Below are 19512 nucleotides of genomic sequence, written 5' to 3'. Positions count from 1 at the left end.
CCAGTAATCTCTACTGTAGACAATCCTAAGCATGTATACTCAGAAGGAAGTCCTATTACGTTCAAAGGCTTACTTCCTAGTAATTATGGTTGTGACTGTGGACTTACTGACATTTACTGCACAGTCCTGCATTTTGCAGGTAAACGTTTTGCTTTGTAATAAAGACCTTGGTATCAAACATTCCCAGTTATTGACTTGTATTATTCCATAGAGAAATAAGCCAAAACCAGTTCCTATTCCAAAGAGCTTACAGTCTAAATTAAGATATTGGGAGAGAGAAATAGCAGAAGGAATTGAAGAATGCTCAAAGTGATGTACAAACAATTCACTACAACAACCAACAAAATATAGAGCATTTTGGTGTTCTAGCAGCTTGGGAGTGGGTGGAACCCCTTTTCTTGAAGTATTCATTATACAAAAAACATTCTATAGTACAGTGGTGGAGATCAAGTCATGATGGGATTTTTGACAGCTTTGTTTTCAAACACACACGTTTCTTGAGCTGATGTAGGAAGAGTTCTTAGTGAAGTATATGATTTTCATTCCATCTCACTATGGTAACAGTGATGGTAACAGCTTCCCCCCTTTGGGGTGTACTCTGTGTGTTGCCATTGCAGTCCTCCAGTTGTTGTTGGATTGCAATTCCCATCAACCCTAGCTAGCATAGCCAATAGTGAAGGATGATGGGAGTCGCAGTTGAATAACATGTGGAGAGCCACATGTTCCCCATCCCTGCGCTAAGAGTTACAGCATTCTTGTCTGAGAGGTACTTCGAATGTACAAATTGAATTCCCTCTTTCATAGAATGTGGAATTTTGTAGAATTTTTAGGTGGGAAATAGGACAAGAGAAGCTGAGATACAGAAACTTGGATACGGCAATAGTTTTTCAAAGGCAGACAGAGCTGGGGGCAGGAAGCCAAAAAGCAGCAGCGGTACTGAGTGAGGTCACAGTTAGTTCCTACCATGGGAATTTCCACAAAGAATATATCTGTTTTTCATTTTTGCAGGAACTACCTGTATGCTACCTTGTTTCCCTATAAATCATAATGACTAAAAAGTCTTGTTTTTAACTGAAATGACATTCTTAGGGCTCCCTGCGCGATCTCAGTTTTTAAGTGTGAGGCCTTACTCTGCACCCCACAATGAAATTGTGGTCTGCAGTTCAGAGGGCAAGCTGCATTCAATGCAGCTTCTGAAAGCCTAGCTCTTTGATTTGCTGAAAGACTGCACAAAGAAGGGTTGTACAGTAAGTCGTTGCCCACCATTCAACAGTACTAACGGCCACAACTGCTAAGAGAGAGATATTCCTGTTGGCTCTGTGTACAAGTGGAAATCAAGAGTTTACATGCAGGGGGTCTAACTATCCAGAGTTTTTGCTCTCATGAAATTGAGGCTGCAATCTTATGTCCGCTTACTTGGGGATAAGGCCTCACTGGGCACAGTGGGACTTCTGAATGAACATGCATGGGATCAATTGTACAAGATACCACACCAATTGCTGGGGAACTTGGGCAGGAGGGTGCTGCTGCACTCATGTCCTGCTTGTGGTTTCCCGCAGGCAGCTGGTTGGCCACTGTATGAACAGAATGCTGGACTAGGTGGACCTTTGGTCTGATCCAGCAGGGCTGTTTTGTTCTTATATCTAGCTATATAAAAACAAAGGTATTGGGAAACTCCCAGTATAGCTAATTAGCTACCTTTCTACTTTATTGGTTTTGTATAGATATTTTACAGAACCAAGGTGGCTGCAGTGGAGAAATAAAAGAAACCATCCTAGCCTGGGTGATACTGAGCAATAGCCACACTGCTGCTGAGTCACCCCATTTATCATACAGCATTCAGATAGGGAAAACAATAAAGAGCCTTGTGGCACCTTCCAAGACCAACAAATTTATACTGGAATAAGCTTTTGTGGGCACTGTCCACTTCATCAGTTGCATCTGATGGTGGACAGTGTCCATGAAAGCTTAGGCCAGAATAAATGTGTTAGTCTTTAAGGTGCCACAAGACCCTGTTTTTCTGCAACAGACTAACACAGCTACCCCTCTGGAAACATTCACACAGGGTTAATCATCATACACTAATTTCCAATTGCACTGGGACCAATTCTTGAAGCCCCAGTCTCAAATGTTCCTAAATTAATCTTGGTTTGCTGATACACAAGGAAGGTTGACCCAGGCTCTTTTATTGCCCCCAGCAACAGCTGTCCTGCACATGATCTGAGAGTTGTGCTTCAGTTTCTTCAGCAACAGTGCAAGAAATCTTGAGATTCACTTCTTAAATCATGAAATGTAGCTGCTAGGGATAGCAAAATGTCTTAAGCCAGCCCGGCTAGCACATTGGCAAACAACTGAAACAAAAAGGATTGCACAGAAATGTATTTGCAGACCTACAAGGGATAAGGAGAGCACAAAGGGTTGGAAAACATAAAATTAAGGGATAAAACCCAAGGGCAGCTAGACACTGGAAAATGAGTCAGACTTTCTTGAGCAAAGCAGCCCCAAAATGGTTGCCAGACAGTACACCCAAAGGACCACTCGTATCTATTCAGGTACTCACATTTCATACCAAGGCAACATTTTGGCCTTCCAAACAAGCATAACTCACTGTGTTCAAGCCTGTTCAGGCCCTTCCAAATGATCATTTTAAAGAGCAGCAAATGTGCAGCTGTTTCTGTTGTGGCACGGGGTCAAATATGTTATCTCAAGGAAGTATTTATGGGGTTATCATATTCACCCAGCATTCAAACTGCAACATATTGCTCCTGAGAAAATGCTATTCCTTCTTCTGCTAGCAGAGACATTGCAATTTGGAATGCATCCTGAAATATGGTTCTGCATTTTCTTGGGGGCCTGTGACATTGCCAACCACACTGTAGCCCTAACAGCAGTACTCAACCAGAAACAAAGGAATTGTAGTCTGTGTTTGTTTGATTATATGAGAGAGTGAGTGCATAGCTTTCCTGGTAGCCATTACATATCAAAATAGTCCTTTATCACAGGCATGTTTAAGCATCGCCATCCCTCACCACACATTCACCGATATGGAAAGAGCAGAATTGCACCCATTAGCCAATTGCCTTGCAGCTATGCACATGGCATTCATGTAAAAGGGCCCAATGCACATAAAGATTACGGATCCTGATTGCCCAGGGCTCCCATTTATTTCTAAAATTGATATCTTGCTTTTCTACCAAAACCAGCATCCAAATGGCATTTGTATGATAGCCCTCCTCCTATACACACAACTGTACACACTGAGGGTCCCTTTACTGTGAAGGCCTGGAAAAAAAACAGAAAAGGGGGGAGGGGGCAGAAAAATGAAGGGAAAAAACATCCCCCCCCCCAGATTCTTGGAAAATTTGGGGGGAAACAGTCCCCCCACCAAGCATTAACATCTCTACCCTTCACATTAAAACTGAATGTGCAGCTGCTGGGAAGTGTAGCTAGTGCTTGCAATCCCATACTATTCCATCACACATTCAGTGAACGCAGGATATGTGTTTGTCTGAACACCCCTCTATATACATTACTTGACTGAATACTCACCGCTTGATGACTCATAGCTTAACGTGTGAACGAACTCCACTGGAAATCATTGTGTTTAGAGGTGATGCCAAGAGGTCTGTCCAAGTTGTTATGTCCGTGATGGCACATTCATACATGCAAGTCACTACTTGGTGTTACAGTGTTTGTTTAAACCAGGGGTAGGCACCCTGAGACCCTCCAAGAGTTTTGGCCTACAACTCCCACAATCCCTGACTACTGGCTATGCTGGCTGGGGCTGATGGGAGCTGTTGTCCAAAGCATCTGGATGACCACAAGTGGCCCACCTCTGGTTTAAACTATTCCCGCGAACATGACCTAGCTTGGAGGTTTTAAATCCACTGCATTCCGATTGCTACTACAAGAGAATCCTGCAGGGACGCATGTGCAGGTGCGCGACCAACGCTAGACTCAACAGCAGCTGAGGTTTCAGTCCGCGTCAGGAACAGGTAAGATAAGGTCGAGCGCTGCTCTTGGCAACACGCAGCCAGAATTCCACGACTCTCCGCCAATCCACGTGGACGTTAAGCTCCCTCGCAACCAATCAGCGACTGGTATTGTCGGCGTCAACAATCCACATCCCGCCCTTTCCCCTCAAAACGTCCCGCCCTTCCCATGGTTCTATCCAGCCAGACAAGAGGTCCCGCCTTTCGCAGGGCATCTTCTACCAATGAATGTCCAGCCCAGTGGCGATTGGTTCCCGTTGTTGCTCCCGCTCGCCGGCGGCTCGGAGTAGAGCGCCGGGCTCTGTCGCCGTTTCTGCGGGTGAGCCCTTTTCGACTCTCTGTGACGCTACGCTGAGCACGCGCTTGTCTCGCCAGACTGCTGGGAGTTCTCCCCGCGCGAGGGGGCGGGGGAAGGCGGTGGACGCACCTGGTCGCGGGGACCTTCACCGGGACTCCAGAGGGCATAGAAAGGCGCATGCGCTAGGCCCACCGTGGCGCTGACAGCGCAAGCGCCTGGCGGGGTTCTGAGGGCGAGTAGGCGGAGACTTGGGGAGGTGCGCATGCGCATTGTTGCTGTCCTACGCCGGAGACCAAGATCGGCTTGGCTCCGCCCAGGAGGCGGGACTCTGGAAGCCAGGACCCTGCCCCCTTTGCTGCGTTCCATCTCTGCTTGAAAAGCTCTTCATCTCGCGTTGCGTCGTTTGGGTTGCCTGATGGAGTGCAAGCAACGCCCCGCATAAGGCAGGCTTGCCGGCCCGTTCCAGTTGGATCCTGCTGAGTGAGTGGGCTGTCTCAAGCCTAGGGTGGGCTCTGGTGGGTGGTACACTACAGTGGGGGCGTGGACTCCAGCAGGTCTATCCTGGCCTTCCCCAACCTGGTGCCCTCCAGAAGCGTTGGACTGCGTGGCCCTTCAACTCTCAGTAATGAGGGTTGCAGTCCAACAGATTGGTGCTACCCCTTTGTCTTCAGTCTTCCCCTTCGGTCCCACCCAGCAGTATAATGTGGCGCCCCGAAAGCGTCTCTGAAATGGAATTTGGCCTTTGGGCTGAAAGAGGTTCTGCATTCCTGTTGTAGTACATAGTGCTGTCCTATGCATGTTTACTCAGAAGTAAGGCCCACTACATTTGGTAGGGCTTACTCCTGAGTAAGCGAGCGTAGTATCATAGCTGTGCAGTGCAATCCTGTGCATGTATTTTTTTTTGTTGTGCATGTATACTTGGAAGTTATACCCACTCGGTTAACAGGGGTTTGCTCCCAGGAAAGTGTGTATAAGACTGCATGTCTGCATAATGCTTCCTCTACTGCACTTTACAGTCACTGCAAACTGCAGGTGGGGGCGTTTTCATCTTGCCCAGAAACATGTTTTCTCCCCTCCCCCACTTTTGAAAACTTTAACATTCTACTTGCTTGAGTTCTGGTGAACTGAAAAGCTTGCTTGCTATTTTGTGAAGTTTTAGTTGGTCAAGTTAAACACTACATTACACTGGGGGGGTTTGTAATGGATCTAATCAACGCAGCTACTTGCATTTCTCCCTTCTTGCCCCTTTTGCAGAGGAGCCCCTGACTCAAGCTGAAAATGTCTGTCCTCTGGATGATACGCCAAGCTTCCCGGACAGGTAGGCTGCAGCAGAAGGACACTTGAGTGGAGTGTTGGCTTTTCATCTGTTCTAGTTCAAAATCCAGTATAAGCACTTGCTTCGGTGTCTGTGGCAACTTAGTACTTCTCAGTTCCATTTCCCATATGTAAAATGGGTATAATATTGAACTGTTGCTGAGGTTTCTTGGAATTAAGGCTTTTAAAACACAGTTCATACTGAATGTACTATGTCAGGGGCAGGCAACTTGTGGCCTTCCAAACAGTGTGACCTACAACTCCCATCAGCCCTAGCCAGCAAAGCTAATACTTAGGGATGATGGGGGTTGTGGGGCAAAACATTTGGAGGGCCACACATTGCCCATCCCTGTACTATGTATATCGCCTTTCCCTGTATTCCTGACCATTGACCATGCTGGCTGGGACTGATGTCCAAAACATCTGGAGGGCACCAGGTTGGGAAAGGCTGATGTAGGTAGTAATTGTGAAGCCATGGACAGAGTTTTGAGTTTGTATGTAGCAAATTCAAGTCCCTGCTGAATCGCAACGCTTGTGGTGGTGCCTTGGGCAAGCCATTAATCTGTGATGTGTGAATAGATAAGAATGGGGAAGAACATTATACACGCCCTTTCTATATCCCTCAAAGATCCACAGAAATGTTCAGCAATAATATGAAAAAATAGCAAGGCTACCAGCCTGTATGTGCTTACTTGGGAGAAAGACCCATTCAACCAAGTCAGGTGAGACGTATTCAGAGGATCAAGCTTTATATGGGAAGGTACTACAGCACTTCATTTTGAGCAGGTAGTTTGGTATCTAGTGTGACATTGATGCCATAAAATTAAGCAAACTCTAAATAGGTGGTTCAGCAGTTGTGAAATAGGCCTTACTAGAGAATTATAGTTTCTCTGTATTGGCAAAGAGGCATAGAGTCCTCATGGAGTCTACACACAGAGGCCCAGTGGCTAGCCACTGTGTTTCTTTCCATCAGACCAGATTGTCTAGTGCTAACTCATCCACAGCTGCATCAGTGCAATACAAGAAACTGTATCTGTTCTCTACTTTTTTTGTATAACTTTACATTAACCGATACTGTCAAACATCCTAGGATAAAAAACAAGTAGGAACCTGCCAGTGGATGGTAAAGGTAGATTTCTTGCTGATTTTGAACAGTTTATCTGAAACACGCCTATTTTATTGCAGTGTTTTAGATAACTCCTCCATTGTTCTAGTTCCCTCCTAGTTAGGTGCTATGATAGAAAGGCCTGGAGGAAGCAGTGTGGAATTCTGTACAAGTATATGCATTATAGAGGCCATAGTTCTTATGCAAAGCTAGAAGAAATTGAAGCTGGAACTTTGTTGTTTGTAATACTTTTCCAGCACCATTCTTATGGTCCCTACCCAAATACTTTGGCCACTTTGTGACCTTGACTTGTGTAAAAGCATAGCATAGATTTGGAAGTTCCAAGAAGATTCCCCAAGTGTGCATATGAATCCAAAGATCATGGATGTACAGTGTATTTGGAGTGGAATATGAATGGGACCACATCATGTGGTACTGGGGTTATGAGATTCAGTATTGGGCATGCAGTGTCTGAGCCTATGGGTTGTATCCAGTGTTAGTCTAACTTAAGTCTCATTCATTTCAATGAGTCTGCTATAAGTCGGACTAACATTGGATACACCCCTTCATCTGTGGTGCTTGGTAGACTTTGAGATGCTGGGTAAGTGGGGTACCCGGGCTCTTTCCCCCATGCTGTGTTCAGAGCCTTCTGGAAAGCTGTGATGTTTCAACAAGAGAAGATGAGGCTCTCCAGGGAGAGGGGAGGCTAGGCCAGGCCATGGAACTTCCTGCCATGTGACTCCAAGGGATCTACTGCCTCTGATTTTGAAAGGAAGAACACAAGAGGAGCTCTGCTAGATCAGATCAAGGGATTGGGGCAGTGTTTAGTCTGGCATCCTGTTTCCAGCAGTGGCCGGCTACATGCTTTCAAGCAGGCCACCAGCAGGGCACGGAGATAACAGCCATCCTGTGTTGCTTGTCTTAGCTCCTGGTGTTCAGAGGTAGGCTGCCTCTGAGCATGGAGGCCCACTATACTTACCATGGCTAATTGCCATTGATAAATGTACTCTTCACAAATTTAATACATTTTAAGCCATCTAAATCCAGTATTAATTATATCTTGTGCTGAATTTCCTGAATTAGTTATGCAGCGTGTGAAGAAGTACTCCCTTTTGCCTGTCCTGAATTTACTGCAAGGGTGAGCAACTTGTGGCCCTTCGGGTGTTTTGGACTATAACTCCCATGAACCCTCTTAGTTGGCTATGCTGGCTAGGGCTGATGGGAGTTGTAGGCCAAAACATGTGGAGGACCACAAGCTGCTCACTCCTGGCCTAGTGAAATAATCCCCACTTCAGGTGTGAGAAGGCCTGGGCTCAAATCTTAGGCAAGCTCATAAGAGGGGAGAACAAGGCTGTGCCTTAGTGGAGGGAGCATAGATCAGTGGTACAGTGTATCCTTTGTATGCAGGAAGTCTTGGGTTCTATCCCTGGCATCTTCATTTAAGAAGATCAGGTAGCAGCGATAGGAAAGATCTTGTCTGCGACCCCGGAGAGCCCCTACCAGTCAGTACTGGGCTAGGTAGACCAATGGCAGCTTCTTATGTTCCTATGGATTTAAAGCTAGGTTGATGCAAGCAGGCCAGGAAACAAAAATTGCCCTCCCTTGTTCCCCCAAACTGGACTCCACTCTCTTGTCAGTGATTGAAAACCACACACAAGAGGTTTTTTCCCCTCATCTGTGGCAGTCTGACTTGTACAGAGATTTGACTTTAATGAACTACAGTTTGTCCTTCGTAGAAAGAATGGGCAGGCACATATGTTTCCTCCATACCACGAGTGTCATGCTCAAGCCCATGCTCTGATTTCTGTTGCCTGGCTCCGTTGACTGATCACCTTTCAGTGTTCCTCCTGAGCAGCTTGGTTTCTCATGCTAATAGTTTGGGAGTGATCCTTTAGAACAGCCTTGTTAATAATAACAAAAAATTATGGCCTGCTTGGAGCAGGTAGAAGTGGGATGGAGAACTCCCATCTATTCCCCAGCAGCCTGCTGCATTTCTGTGCTAAGAGCAGAGGAGGAGGATTCCTTCATCTGGCCTTGCCTGCATAAAATTCCTTGTTGCCTGTGGCTGCTGGGCTAGTGCTTAGATACAAGGATGCTCTAGAAACAACTTGGATCAAGGCTCAAAGAAACTATGCCAGGAGAACCACAGTTTGGACAATCCCCATATTCATTGTACTGTTTTGGGTGTCTGGGACTGGGGTCTCTGCTTCTCTCTGACATGTTGCCCAATTTTTCTGTTGTTCCTCAGGGACTCCAGTGTGCCTGAGCCTTACCCGGCATCTCAGCAACACAGCCCCAAGAGCTTCCTACAGTAAGTACATAATAGAGTCTATCTGTCTTGCTGAACTATATGGAAGGCTCTCTCTAGGAATGGAGCAGCTGTAGCACAGAAGACAGTTAGAATCATCTGGCCCTCCTTTACTCTACAGATGCAAGAGCTGCCCCTAGAAATTCTTCTTGGGGGGACACAGAAATTAGTCTGGATCCCCACTGTCAATGCCATCCGTGTCTCCCAGAAAGTGTCACTGTGCCTGTGTAACTCATCAGGCCATCATTCCTATGAAAACTCATGGATTCCTCTGGGAATGGTGCAGTCAAGGGAATTGGCCCCCAATGTTTTCCATAATGAACATTTTTTGCTTTAGAAGGTGTTTGTTTCCAGGAACACTGATATGCAATGTGTCTGTCTGCACTGTTTGTGCGGTAGAGTTTTTTTCCCCCATGAGTATTTTTCATTGGAATACAGTCCCCTATTTTATGATGAAGTCTTTTGAGACTTCTGGACAGCAACAGCTTAGACTTCTTTTTGTTTGTGTGTGGCTACAGAATATGTGAATGCCAGGGAGGAGCTGACAGACATGAGATCGATCACTGACAAGGCTGCACAGACCCTCCTGTGGACAGAACTTATCCGAGGTGAGGATAGTGGTGGGATCAGGGTGATGATCGGAATGTCGGGGATAAAGAGGGAGTCCTTAGCTGTGTTGCGATGGGAGATTGGCTGAGTGGGCAGAAAGGGGAAGAGTCTAATCTGCCATCATAGAATGGATTACCCAGAGAAAGCTGGCAATCTCCTCCTATCCATGCCCACCCCCACCCCACCCCAGTTCTATCTCTAACCATAATGGGGGATGGAAATAGAACAGTGTCCTTGCCATGGCTGACTGCAGGTAATAATTTATCAGTACCACTGCAGGGCCTGAGATTAAAGCAGAAATAATGGTACGCGTAGCCTCTTGCAAGCTCTGTTCACCTGTGCTACAGCCTCAGCACCGCTGCTACTCTTGTTCCACCTCTGTCACTGTGGCAGTATTCTAGGAGCCTGGCCCAGTCTTTTAAAACTTGGCAGGATATTGTTTTAGTGCTGTTGTTTGTGTCTGTGGCAGGGGAAATGCAAGCCAACTTTATAGTGGCCATCTTTCTCTAGTTTCTGCCCCCAAACAGCCCTCAGATAGTGCTGTGCTGACAGTTGTATGTGTGTGTTGGCACTCAGTATTTTCTTCCAAACTTGGGAGATGGAGAAACAGTTGTGAGGGCAATTGCTGCAATTCTGCATTGTGGTCTGTCCCTGTCCCCCAGCAACTTCTGCCTACATTAGTGGTGGGTGGGAAAGAAATTTGTACAGGGTGTAGTTTACCATTGAACTAGTCGCCTGGTGGTAACCGCAACTCTTCCACAAGTGGCAAATTGTAGCATTGCAGTAAACAGTTGGAACGTTAAATCCATTCAGTTCTAGCTGTTACATTTAAATATTAGCTAGATAACAATAGATTTAAATCAAAATTCAGGTTGACCTGCCCTGAACTTTGACAATGGTGAATTGTGTATTTAAATGAATAATATATTCTGTTTTGCCGTACCCCTCAGGCTTAGCAATGACCCTGAGCTACATGTTCAGGGAACCTGCCACTATCAACTATCCCTTTGAGAAGGGTCCCTTGAGTCCCCGTTTCCGCGGGGAGCATGCCCTGCGCAGATATCCATCTGGAGAGGAGAGGTGCATTGCTTGCAAGCTCTGCGAGGCTGTATGCCCTGCTCAGGTGAGGCCCCTATTGTCACCTCTTCCTTGATATGATGTCTTCATGTTAGAGATTGCTCCGTGTAGTGCAGGAGTTCAGTGCCAAAAAAACAACTTTTGGCTACTGGTTACATCTTGCAAGCAAAAGTTGTAAGGGTTTGGAAACCTGCAAATCTGCCAGGATATGCACTCTTGCGTGCCCACTGGGATCAGATAAGTTCCACTGAGTTCAGTGGGGCTTAGAACAACTCTTGTGCAAATTTACTTATGAGTAGCTCCCATTATCTCAGTGGGACTTATCTGCTTTGTCTGGGAGGGGGTGTATGTATCCCCGTTGATTGGCAAGTTTCCAGTTGCATGCAGCTAGTAACAAGAAGTGAAATGTTTTGTCTCTGCCTGGTGCTGAGCTCCTGCACTAATGGTATGTATCACTGTGTGGTGACTCAGTTCAGCTTCCCCCATCCCAGTTGCTGAGCTGGTGCTTGAAACAGCGCACACCCTTTGGGGCAGGTGCTTTTTGAGCAGTTGTTCCCTTCTGCTGCCAGAGTTCTGTTGTTTATGGCATCCCTACCAGACTTGCAGCCCTTCTCTTCTATGGCATATATGAAGCTCCATCCCAGTCTCTGTAATCCCGTTAAATCTAGTAGTGTCTTTGCTTCCCAGCCCTCTGTATTCCTAACGAGATTGCCTTCATTACAGCATGGATAAATTTGCTGTCAGCCCTCCACTTCAGAGTGGATTATCCAGGTTGCTGCAGTTGAAGTTTGTGGAATGCAACATACTAGTGAATTATGCCCCTTTCTCTTTCTCTTGCAGGCCATCACTATTGAGGCAGAACCCCGTGCTGATGGCAGCCGCAGGACTACTCGCTATGACATTGACATGACCAAGTGCATCTATTGTGGATTCTGCCAGGAAGCCTGTCCTGTTGATGCCATTGTGGAGGTGAGTAGCTGGGGGCGGGGGGGGTGTTTTCAGGTTGAATAAGATAGTACTGTTTCATCTGCCCACTGTGGATTTGTATCTGGAAGGTGGAGCTACTTGGAGAGGGAGTAAGCAATGTCCCTAGATTTGGTGCTGGATGGTGTGTGAGGGTGGGTGTTTGTGTGAGTTGATCTGACTTCAGTCTGCATTCTGCAGGGTCCCAACTTCGAGTTCTCCACTGAGACACATGAAGAGCTTCTGTACAACAAAGAGAAGCTACTCAACAATGGTGACAAGTGGGAAGCTGAGATTGCTGCTAACATACAAGCGGACTACTTATACCGGTGATGGAGCACTTACCTGAATCCTCCTCACACATCCTAGCCAGCCAGCTCAGCTGAAGAAAAGCCTCTAATAAAGGACATGCACCTGTTCTTTGTTTCCCTGTGTCTTGAGGATGAGGGAGAAGTTGTAGGCAAACTTTCTGGGGATATTGTAGAATGCACAGTCCTACTTGCAGGTTCAGGGAGGGGAGGAAGTCCCACTACCCAGCTTTTCTTTTAATTCGAGAGTTCTGATGTGCCTTTGAGGAAACCTAAGGGATAACGTAAGGATATTGGTCTTGGAAGAGGTGATAGTTGGGAGTGAGATAAGTAGGGGAATTCAATTCTCTTTTTCTGTATCCCCTCGTCACCAGTTTGTTTTTGGTTTTTTTACTGAAAAGGACTCTTGTGGAGCTAATATCCCCTGTGCTGTCTTCTGCTAGGGAGTCAATTCAAGGATTGAGCAAAACTTGTTAAGGGTGCAATCCTGTGCATGCTCAGAAAAAAGTCCTGCAACTCCCAACATGCCCCAGCCAGCTATGCTGGGAGTTGTAGAACTTTTTTCTACATGCATAGGATTGCACTCGAAGAGTCTTTCTGGGATTATTAGTAGTACCAGTCAGAAAGTTCTGTCAGGTCAGAAAATATTGCAGGTGGAAAACTAGTCCATTCAGGATAAGGCTAGGCTAGAATAACTTGCCTCATACAGCATGTTTTTGATGTAAGAGAGAATTCAGATACCTTCTCTGTAATGCAAATGCACGCACACCAACTACATTCTTACTAGTAACTTGTGAGAAGCCTGTGCCACATGCTTTTTTTAGTTTAAATTGGCTTTGAATAGAATTGAAAGGGCTGCTTTAGTACTAAGATAAGAATCCCTTAGAATCCTGTGTACTCTGCAATGAGTTTTGCTGGTGTGTGTGTGTGTGTGTGCACGCGCGATAGACTTGAGTGGGTAAAGAAGGGACTGGTATTCAGCTTATTTAAAAGTCTTGCTTTGAGAAATGAACACAGACCCCCTTCAGCTGTGTAGCCGCTCCTGGTCCATGAAAGGGAGAACCATCTGCCTCTCACATACTGTGCTCTGTTCTATAGTACAAAATGTAGCTCTTGAGTCAGAAGGTGGGATTTCCTTTTCTTCATGTTGGTGTGACACTATTGAGCTATACTGCACTGATGGTATCAGTAGGCTTCTCAGGAGATAGGTTACAGAGCTCTCCTGCCACAGTGAAGAATGAGACGGAGCTAATTTCTTCTGTTGAAAAGGATCCGAGTAGCAGTTCTGCATCTTGAAACAAGCATGCCTTGGCCTCTCTTGTTGTAGTACCCGGTTCCAATTCTGTCAAGTAGCTCGTAACTGTTCTAGCAGAGCACCGGCTCAAAACTGTGGAGGCTCTGGGCCCTATTACGATTCACTGATTCTGTAGGGCTGTAGCACTTATAGTTTTCTTCTGTTGGCAGCCCTTTTCTCTAAGTGCAGATGGTTTTAAGACATGTATGAGAAAGGTCAGAATAAAGCAGTATTGGTTTAAAGAAAACAAGAACATGATATACATGTCTTGATGTACTTTGACTCTAAACCATTATCAGTAAGTTCTTACCAGTAAGGTTAAAGCAAGTTTACAGCATGATTCCTGCCCCCCCCCCCCTCAATTCTGGGTCCTGCTGATGCCCTAAGAGGCAGGAAGGACTATGGCCTATCTGCATAAAGATTTTATGGGGTTTTCAATCAATTCTATCCTCTACCCAAGTCTGCATGACCTGTTAGCTCACGAGCTGTGGTAATCTGCAAAACTCAAGCTTCTTCCTCTATGTGCTTGCTACCATCTTGGTATGTACCTGTGTCTTGCACATAACAGGAAGCTTCCCTGGAAAGAAATTTGATCGAGGGTGGCGAGACAGCGAGAGAGAAAACAGAAAGGCGGAGGAGTGATGGGTGCAGGAAAGTTAGTTGCCACTACATTCCAGGCAGAAAGGGGTAGACAGCAGCATATAAAATGGTGGTTGTGTACCTCCAGAAATATGGGATTAGCCGCTGTCATTACCCCTGTATTCCCTCCAATACTGATATAGGCTTAGTGAGAATGAATCAGTGTAATCAACCTGAAATAGTACCCAAGACACGTAGGGGGAAAAGGAAGTAAAAGTGTGTCAAAATGCTTTTCGGGCGGAGAAAATGAAAGATGACCACGCAGTTGTTGCTGAGTCAGTCTCCCAAGCAAATTGGTGTTTTCACACATGTTGCTGTTCAGATCAAAATTACCATATATGTATCACTTCTGAGTGAAGTCCAAATGAACTACTTTGGTTTAACATGCATAAAATCTCTCTAAAGGAGGATAAAGGCTACTCCAGTTCAATGGAGCATGTGATTCAGTTGTGCACTAAATAAGCAACATGAGGCATCCAGTTATTGTACAACAAATTATATTTACAACCGTGCAGAACAGCTGCAGTGAGTATATAAGGGTTATCGAAGAGATCTAGGCTATTCCATTTCTGGTTGGGAATAATTCTAAGCATGATCGATGTGATCACTGTGTGATATGCTCCCGTTCGTGTGTGTGTGTGTGTGTGTGTACCTTATTGTCTCAGCTTGCGTCTCTTTTGCCAAAGTTTGTGTTCCTTTTGTTTTCATTTGGGCAGAACTTCCATTTTCTGAAGGAAGCTTTTTTGACTGTGTGTTAACCAGGCTGGTATGCTCTTTGACTTAGTGGTGCCTTCCCTGATCTGCAGTACATATTCTACCTGGGCTATTGTTCTCGTGTTGAGCAACCCCCAGTGATATGATCCTCTTGACTTCCTTTTTTTTCCAGTCTGCTTAATCTTGAAGTTTCCTCTTTTGAAGATTAATATTACTGTGTTTGACCTCCTTAGCAATTGTCCACTCACATATATGTTAAATTTGGTAGCATAGTGGTCACTATTTTCCAGGCGCTGCTTAAGATTAACTCTAGGGTCAGCTCTCTTCTGGTCAGTTCCATGACCAACTGTTCTAGGGTACAATCATTCGGGTATCTATTTTACCTCTTTGTTGTGACAGGAATATGTATTTATCCAATGTGAGGGTAACTGAAGCTGCCTATTACTACACTTGCTCCTTTGGATGCCTCCCTGATTTCATTCTTGATCAAAATTACCCTGAGCATTTTGGTCAGGTAGGTGAAAGTATGCCCGCAGTGTTAAATTACTTTGGGGATTGGCATTGTCATGCACTGTGATTGCTGTGGAAGAGTCTGCCCCTTTGGGGATTTCTAGATTGATTCTACCCTCTTCAGCATACAGCGACACTGCCACAAGAGCACTTTCGTGGCTTACCTATTGAATATGTATCCAGCGATAACCTTATCCCACTGGTTTTCTCCATTCCATCACATTTCTGTTATGCCTATTATATCTACGTTCTCCTTTAAAACCAAGCACTTCAACTTCTCTATCTTGTCTCAGAGGCTCCTAGCATTAGCACAGAAACACCTATATGTGATATCCTTCTCCAAATGTCTCCAGTTTATACACTTTCCAGTGACAGCTGGAACTGATCCCAGAAAAATGGACAAGATGGAGCACTGGACACCTCACCAGGACCTGTTATAATAGTATTAAGATAATTATGAAAATGGGTCATTTTATCCTCGGAGTGCCTTGCAAAATTAAAATGGGCCTTGGGGTTAAAAAACATAACATTCACTGGGGTACTTGTCAATAACCCCCGAAACAGCTGTGATGGGCAGCTACTCGAACATGTAATGGAGGCAGCAAAATAAACTTACTTTGCTGCCCTCACTGCCACAATGTAGGCGTGATTATGTTCAATAATCTTGTGTTCAATAAGCTTTATAGCACATACCATTTGTCTGGCCTCTTTCATTTGAGCTCTCCTGAAAGGTGGCCACCTGAGTTCCAGTGTTGAAGAGGGCGCTCAGGAGCAATCCATGTCAACAGCCTGGCATATCTCGCCAGTCTATAGCAAGACGAGGGCTTCAACAGGAAAAATAGCTCCAGTTACTGGAAAATCCCCCAGAACATTCAGGAATCTATGAAGATGCTATAAGTCTCACAGAATGGACTGTTTCAGCAGATCCCCCACCCCTCCAGGGAGGGACAAATGCCACGAAACCAAATTTCAGCAGGAAGTGGTCTGACCATCACAATGTGGTCATCACACACCACCTATATCCAACCACCTCTCCCACCCTCTGGGGCAAAGACCAAGTTGAGGGTATGACCTGTCCATGGGTGTCTACAAGAAGGGGCAAGGGGGTGTAATTGCCCCCCATCACTTGATGTGCCATAATCTCCAGATTCTCAGCTTTTTTAAAAAAAAGCAAGTCTCTAGCCCTTGTCAAACCCAAGATATGAGGCAAGACATGTAGCCACTGTTCTGCCCATTCATTTTGTGAGAAACTAGCCTGCTCCTACCTTTGTGTTTTTAGCCAATGGATGAAATCATAGCAATGGTTAACACACCCACTATCTGGGTATATTAATCCTTCTGGGTGTGTTAAGCCTTTTCGGGGGTCTTCCCTGTTAGTTTTTATATGAGGCTGCAATTACTTCCTATTTTGAAATTCAGGAATTTAGTGTAGCTGTTTGGGCAGTAGTGTCTACCAAAAAACAAGACGGTAGCAGCAAAGACGAATTCATGTCCTAATTCAGGTCTTAAAATATTTATATTAGTGTACGTACATTTTTAAAAAATTACTCTGGCAATGTGTGCAGATAAAGTTCATCATGATTATATCCATATTGTAGGAGGCAGGACTGTGTGGTTTTCACTTGCCCTGCAAAGTAGCCCAGAGCAGTGCAAGATGGTTCTGCAGTGTAGTCCAGTTTTATCCAGTCTCCTGGTGTGTTGGTGTTTTAGGGAAATTCATATGGGGCTGTGTAGCTGATTGTAGCAGCAGCACAATTTATTAAGGGCTAGAGGGGGTTGTTTGTGTGTTTAGCTTAGAACCTGCCATTTTTAGTTCTTGCAGGAGGCCCAGGTGGAGCCTCTCCCCCATCTCTCTTAGTACAGACCTTGGAGCTGAGACAGTCTGCTACGCAGCCCCTCAGACGTTAGTGCTTTCTCATGTATTGTAGTAATAACCCTGTTGCAAAGGTAGTTATGTGAATCTGAATCTATTGTGTGTTGCCTACAGAGCAAAGCCTAGGGGTGGACTGCAAGCTGAGCAGGTCACCCTCCCACCCCACCCTCAGCATTAACCACAGCCTTCACCCCTGTAATGGCTGTTGGCCCAAGGGCCATTAGGGGCCAAAAGGAGTCATGGAAAGAATTGAGAGTTTTGGCTGCAGATGGAAAGACATTGTTCAGACACGAAGTCTGCCCACCGAGAAACAACAGAGGTAGACCTGGGATACAAATTTCTCAGAAGTCAGGTCTACCTATCTTGGTAGACACAGTTCTCAGGCTTTGTCACTGTGCAGTCATCAAGGCTACCAGAAATGGTGGACCTGTTAGCTGATGCTATCAGGGCTTTTTTTTCTTTTCTTTTTTTAAGTACAACTGTATAAAAAATGTGCAGTTCCAGGAAAAATAGGCAGTTCCAAAAGAACATTGCTGCAGTTCACTAATCAAGCCATGCAAAAGCTGTATTGTTAGCTGGTGTAAAAAGTGGTTGATTACTTTTCACGTTGTTAAGTGAGTCGTCCAGGCTCCTCTAGAACCCTAAACCCTGATCAAGCATCCTCCACTGATAGAGATACCCCACAGACTCGACAGCTACTCTACAGCCGCCTTCCTCAACCTGGTGCCCTTCAGATGTTTTGGACTTCAGTTCCCATTAGTGTGGCCAATCGTCAGGAATGCTGGGAGTTGTAATCCAGCACATCTGGAAGGCACCAGGTTGGGGAAGAATGCTCTAGAGAGTGTTCACCAAGGTTTTCAAGATGAAAGAAATTGTTCCAGGCAAGTCATGTGAAGTGGTCAATGTTATGAGAAGGACAATGGTGCCATAACATTTCCAATATATTCTTAAGACAGCTGTACTGTATTTGTGCATTTGGGTTTTCCCTCGTTTCTGTTTTTGGTGGTGGTGGGGGGTTAACGCCTCACTCCAAATAAAGTTTTGTTGGAGTTCACGATGCTTCTTGAACATAAGTCTTCTGCAGTAGTGCTATTCAGTTCCCAAGATCATCTACTACTCTGTAGGTTTCTAAATATCATGGAATGTGACACAAAGCAACAAAGCACACACAGAAGGAAAGTGCAGAGATATGTTGTAGCAGTGTGCACTGTGCATGTGAATTATAACCACAAATTGCTGTGCACTGCACCTCCCCCCACCAAATTCCTGCAGACGCCCATGACCTTGCCCTCAAAAGTCCCATGGCTGTCATGGAAGCCATGAAGTCCCGAGGTGGCCTTGGCATGGATATAGAAGTTACCCAGAACAACAGTCCTGCCATTCTCCAACACCACCTCAGCAAGTCCGGTTAAGGATGCTGTTGGGCAGCAAAGTGAGTGGTACATCAATAGCTGCCCATCTGGCCCTTTGGCCCAATATAAGGGCCAGGTCCTCAGTCTGCTCCAGGAGAAGAAGTTTCCTGGTGAGCAAGATGGTATTCCTATGGACAGTAGTGGCTCCCCTACAGTCCTCTGGCCTGTGTTGGTGCTGCACTGAGTGCCCCAGCGGGCACAACTGGATCAGGCCAACACCACTCAGGTCTCAATAATACACACCATGTTGGCTCCTTCATCTGCGATCAATTAAATCACAGATGAGATGGCCTGGCGTTAAACAGCAGAGCCAAAACTTTGGGGGCAAGTGTGTGGCACAACTAGAACCCAATGTATGAGGAAGTGCCACTCCAGGTGCTATGCATGTTGCCTTCCCCTCTGTGCTTTGCTGTGTCTGCTAGCCACACACGGAAGCATACAGGCCTCACTTGATGTCACAGCCAGGCCTGCAGGCACTCCTGTCCTGGCAGGCCGTACATTCCTGTAGCCTGCCTCATTCATGGCACCGTGCTGCAGGTTGACCATCCCTAGGGCGTGATAACCTAGTCAGTGGCAGCAGAGGGCAGGGCAGATACTCAATATTCTACTGAGATTGCTGGAGGAAGACACTAGAAGATCATGCATGGCACCTGGCAACTGCAGGCCATGCATTGGAGCAAATGTACCTGGTTGTGGTGCGATTTCTCTACCACAAGTGGGTGGGGAAAAGGTAGAGGGTTGCTCCCCCATTCATCCCAAATACAGAGCTGCCTCTGAACCTCACCAAACCTTTGGCAAAGAGTGGGCATCCCACTATGGTGCTGTTAATCCTGTGGTGGAGTGGCATCCTTGTCAGACCCCCCACCCTCATACTTTCTTATACTGTAATGACACCCTTATGGTATTGCTTGTTCGGCCAAGGAAAGCTCATGATCCGCTGGGATCCACCGTGCAAGCTTACCTGAGAGTAAGCCCCACTGGGTAAACTGGGGCTTCCTTCCGACTAAATATACATAGGTTCGGGCTGCGCGTGGTTCAACTAATGGAGGAGGAAAGTCCAGCCTCCAAGGGGAGCAAATGGGTTGTATCCAATGTT

At 45.9% G+C, this 19512-nt stretch overlaps 2 protein-coding genes across 3 annotated transcripts in view; one reads left to right on the top strand and one right to left on the bottom strand.

Moving 5' to 3' along the window:
- UNC93B1 (unc-93B1 regulator of TLR signaling) overlaps positions 1-3993 on the bottom strand; it is a 100183-nt gene extending 96190 nt beyond the window's left edge. Inside the window, exon 1 of the mRNA XM_084804237.1 lies at positions 3550-3993. The gene's annotated coding sequence lies outside the window, so the exon portion shown is untranslated. The remainder of the gene's footprint in view (positions 1-3549) is intronic.
- A 241-nt stretch (positions 3994-4234) lies between these two features.
- NDUFS8 (NADH:ubiquinone oxidoreductase core subunit S8) lies at positions 4235-12084 on the top strand. Of its 2 annotated transcripts, none has more exons than XM_084804270.1 (7): positions 4235-4311; positions 5545-5608; positions 8958-9020; positions 9536-9625; positions 10577-10749; positions 11544-11672; positions 11868-12084. In XM_084804270.1, the coding sequence occupies exons 2-7, from the start codon at positions 5569-5571 to the stop codon at positions 11997-11999; spliced, it is 627 nt and encodes a 208-aa protein (XP_084660396.1). In that variant the 5' UTR covers positions 4235-4311; positions 5545-5568; the 3' UTR covers positions 12000-12084. The 2 variants fall into 2 exon arrangements, with proteins under 2 accessions (XP_084660396.1, XP_084660387.1); XM_084804261.1 differs by having other exon boundaries at positions 4235-4770.
- The last annotated feature ends 7428 nt before the right edge of the window (positions 12085-19512 follow it).

Source organism: Heloderma suspectum, chromosome 1 (assembly GCF_057233095.1).
Source record: "Heloderma suspectum isolate Gila_16-S chromosome 1, 16-S_ref, whole genome shotgun sequence".
Lineage (NCBI taxonomy): Eukaryota > Metazoa > Chordata > Lepidosauria > Squamata > Helodermatidae > Heloderma > Heloderma suspectum.
The sequence above is the reverse complement of the archived record's forward strand: the minus strand, read 5'-3'. Positions and strand labels throughout refer to the sequence as shown.

What these genes read in the sequence shown, in the direction of transcription:
- NDUFS8 (XM_084804270.1), top strand. Translation starts at nt 5,569, where the DNA reads ATGTCTGTCCTCTGGATGATACGCCAAGCTTCCCGGACAG. An exon ending in ACGCCAAGCTTCCCGGACAG is followed by an intron (nt 5,609 to 8,957) that starts GTAGGCTGCAGC and finishes GTTGTTCCTCAG; the next exon opens with GGACTCCAGTGTGCCTGAGC. An exon ending in GTGGACAGAACTTATCCGAG is followed by an intron (nt 9,626 to 10,576) that starts GTGAGGATAGTG and finishes CGTACCCCTCAG; the next exon opens with GCTTAGCAATGACCCTGAGC.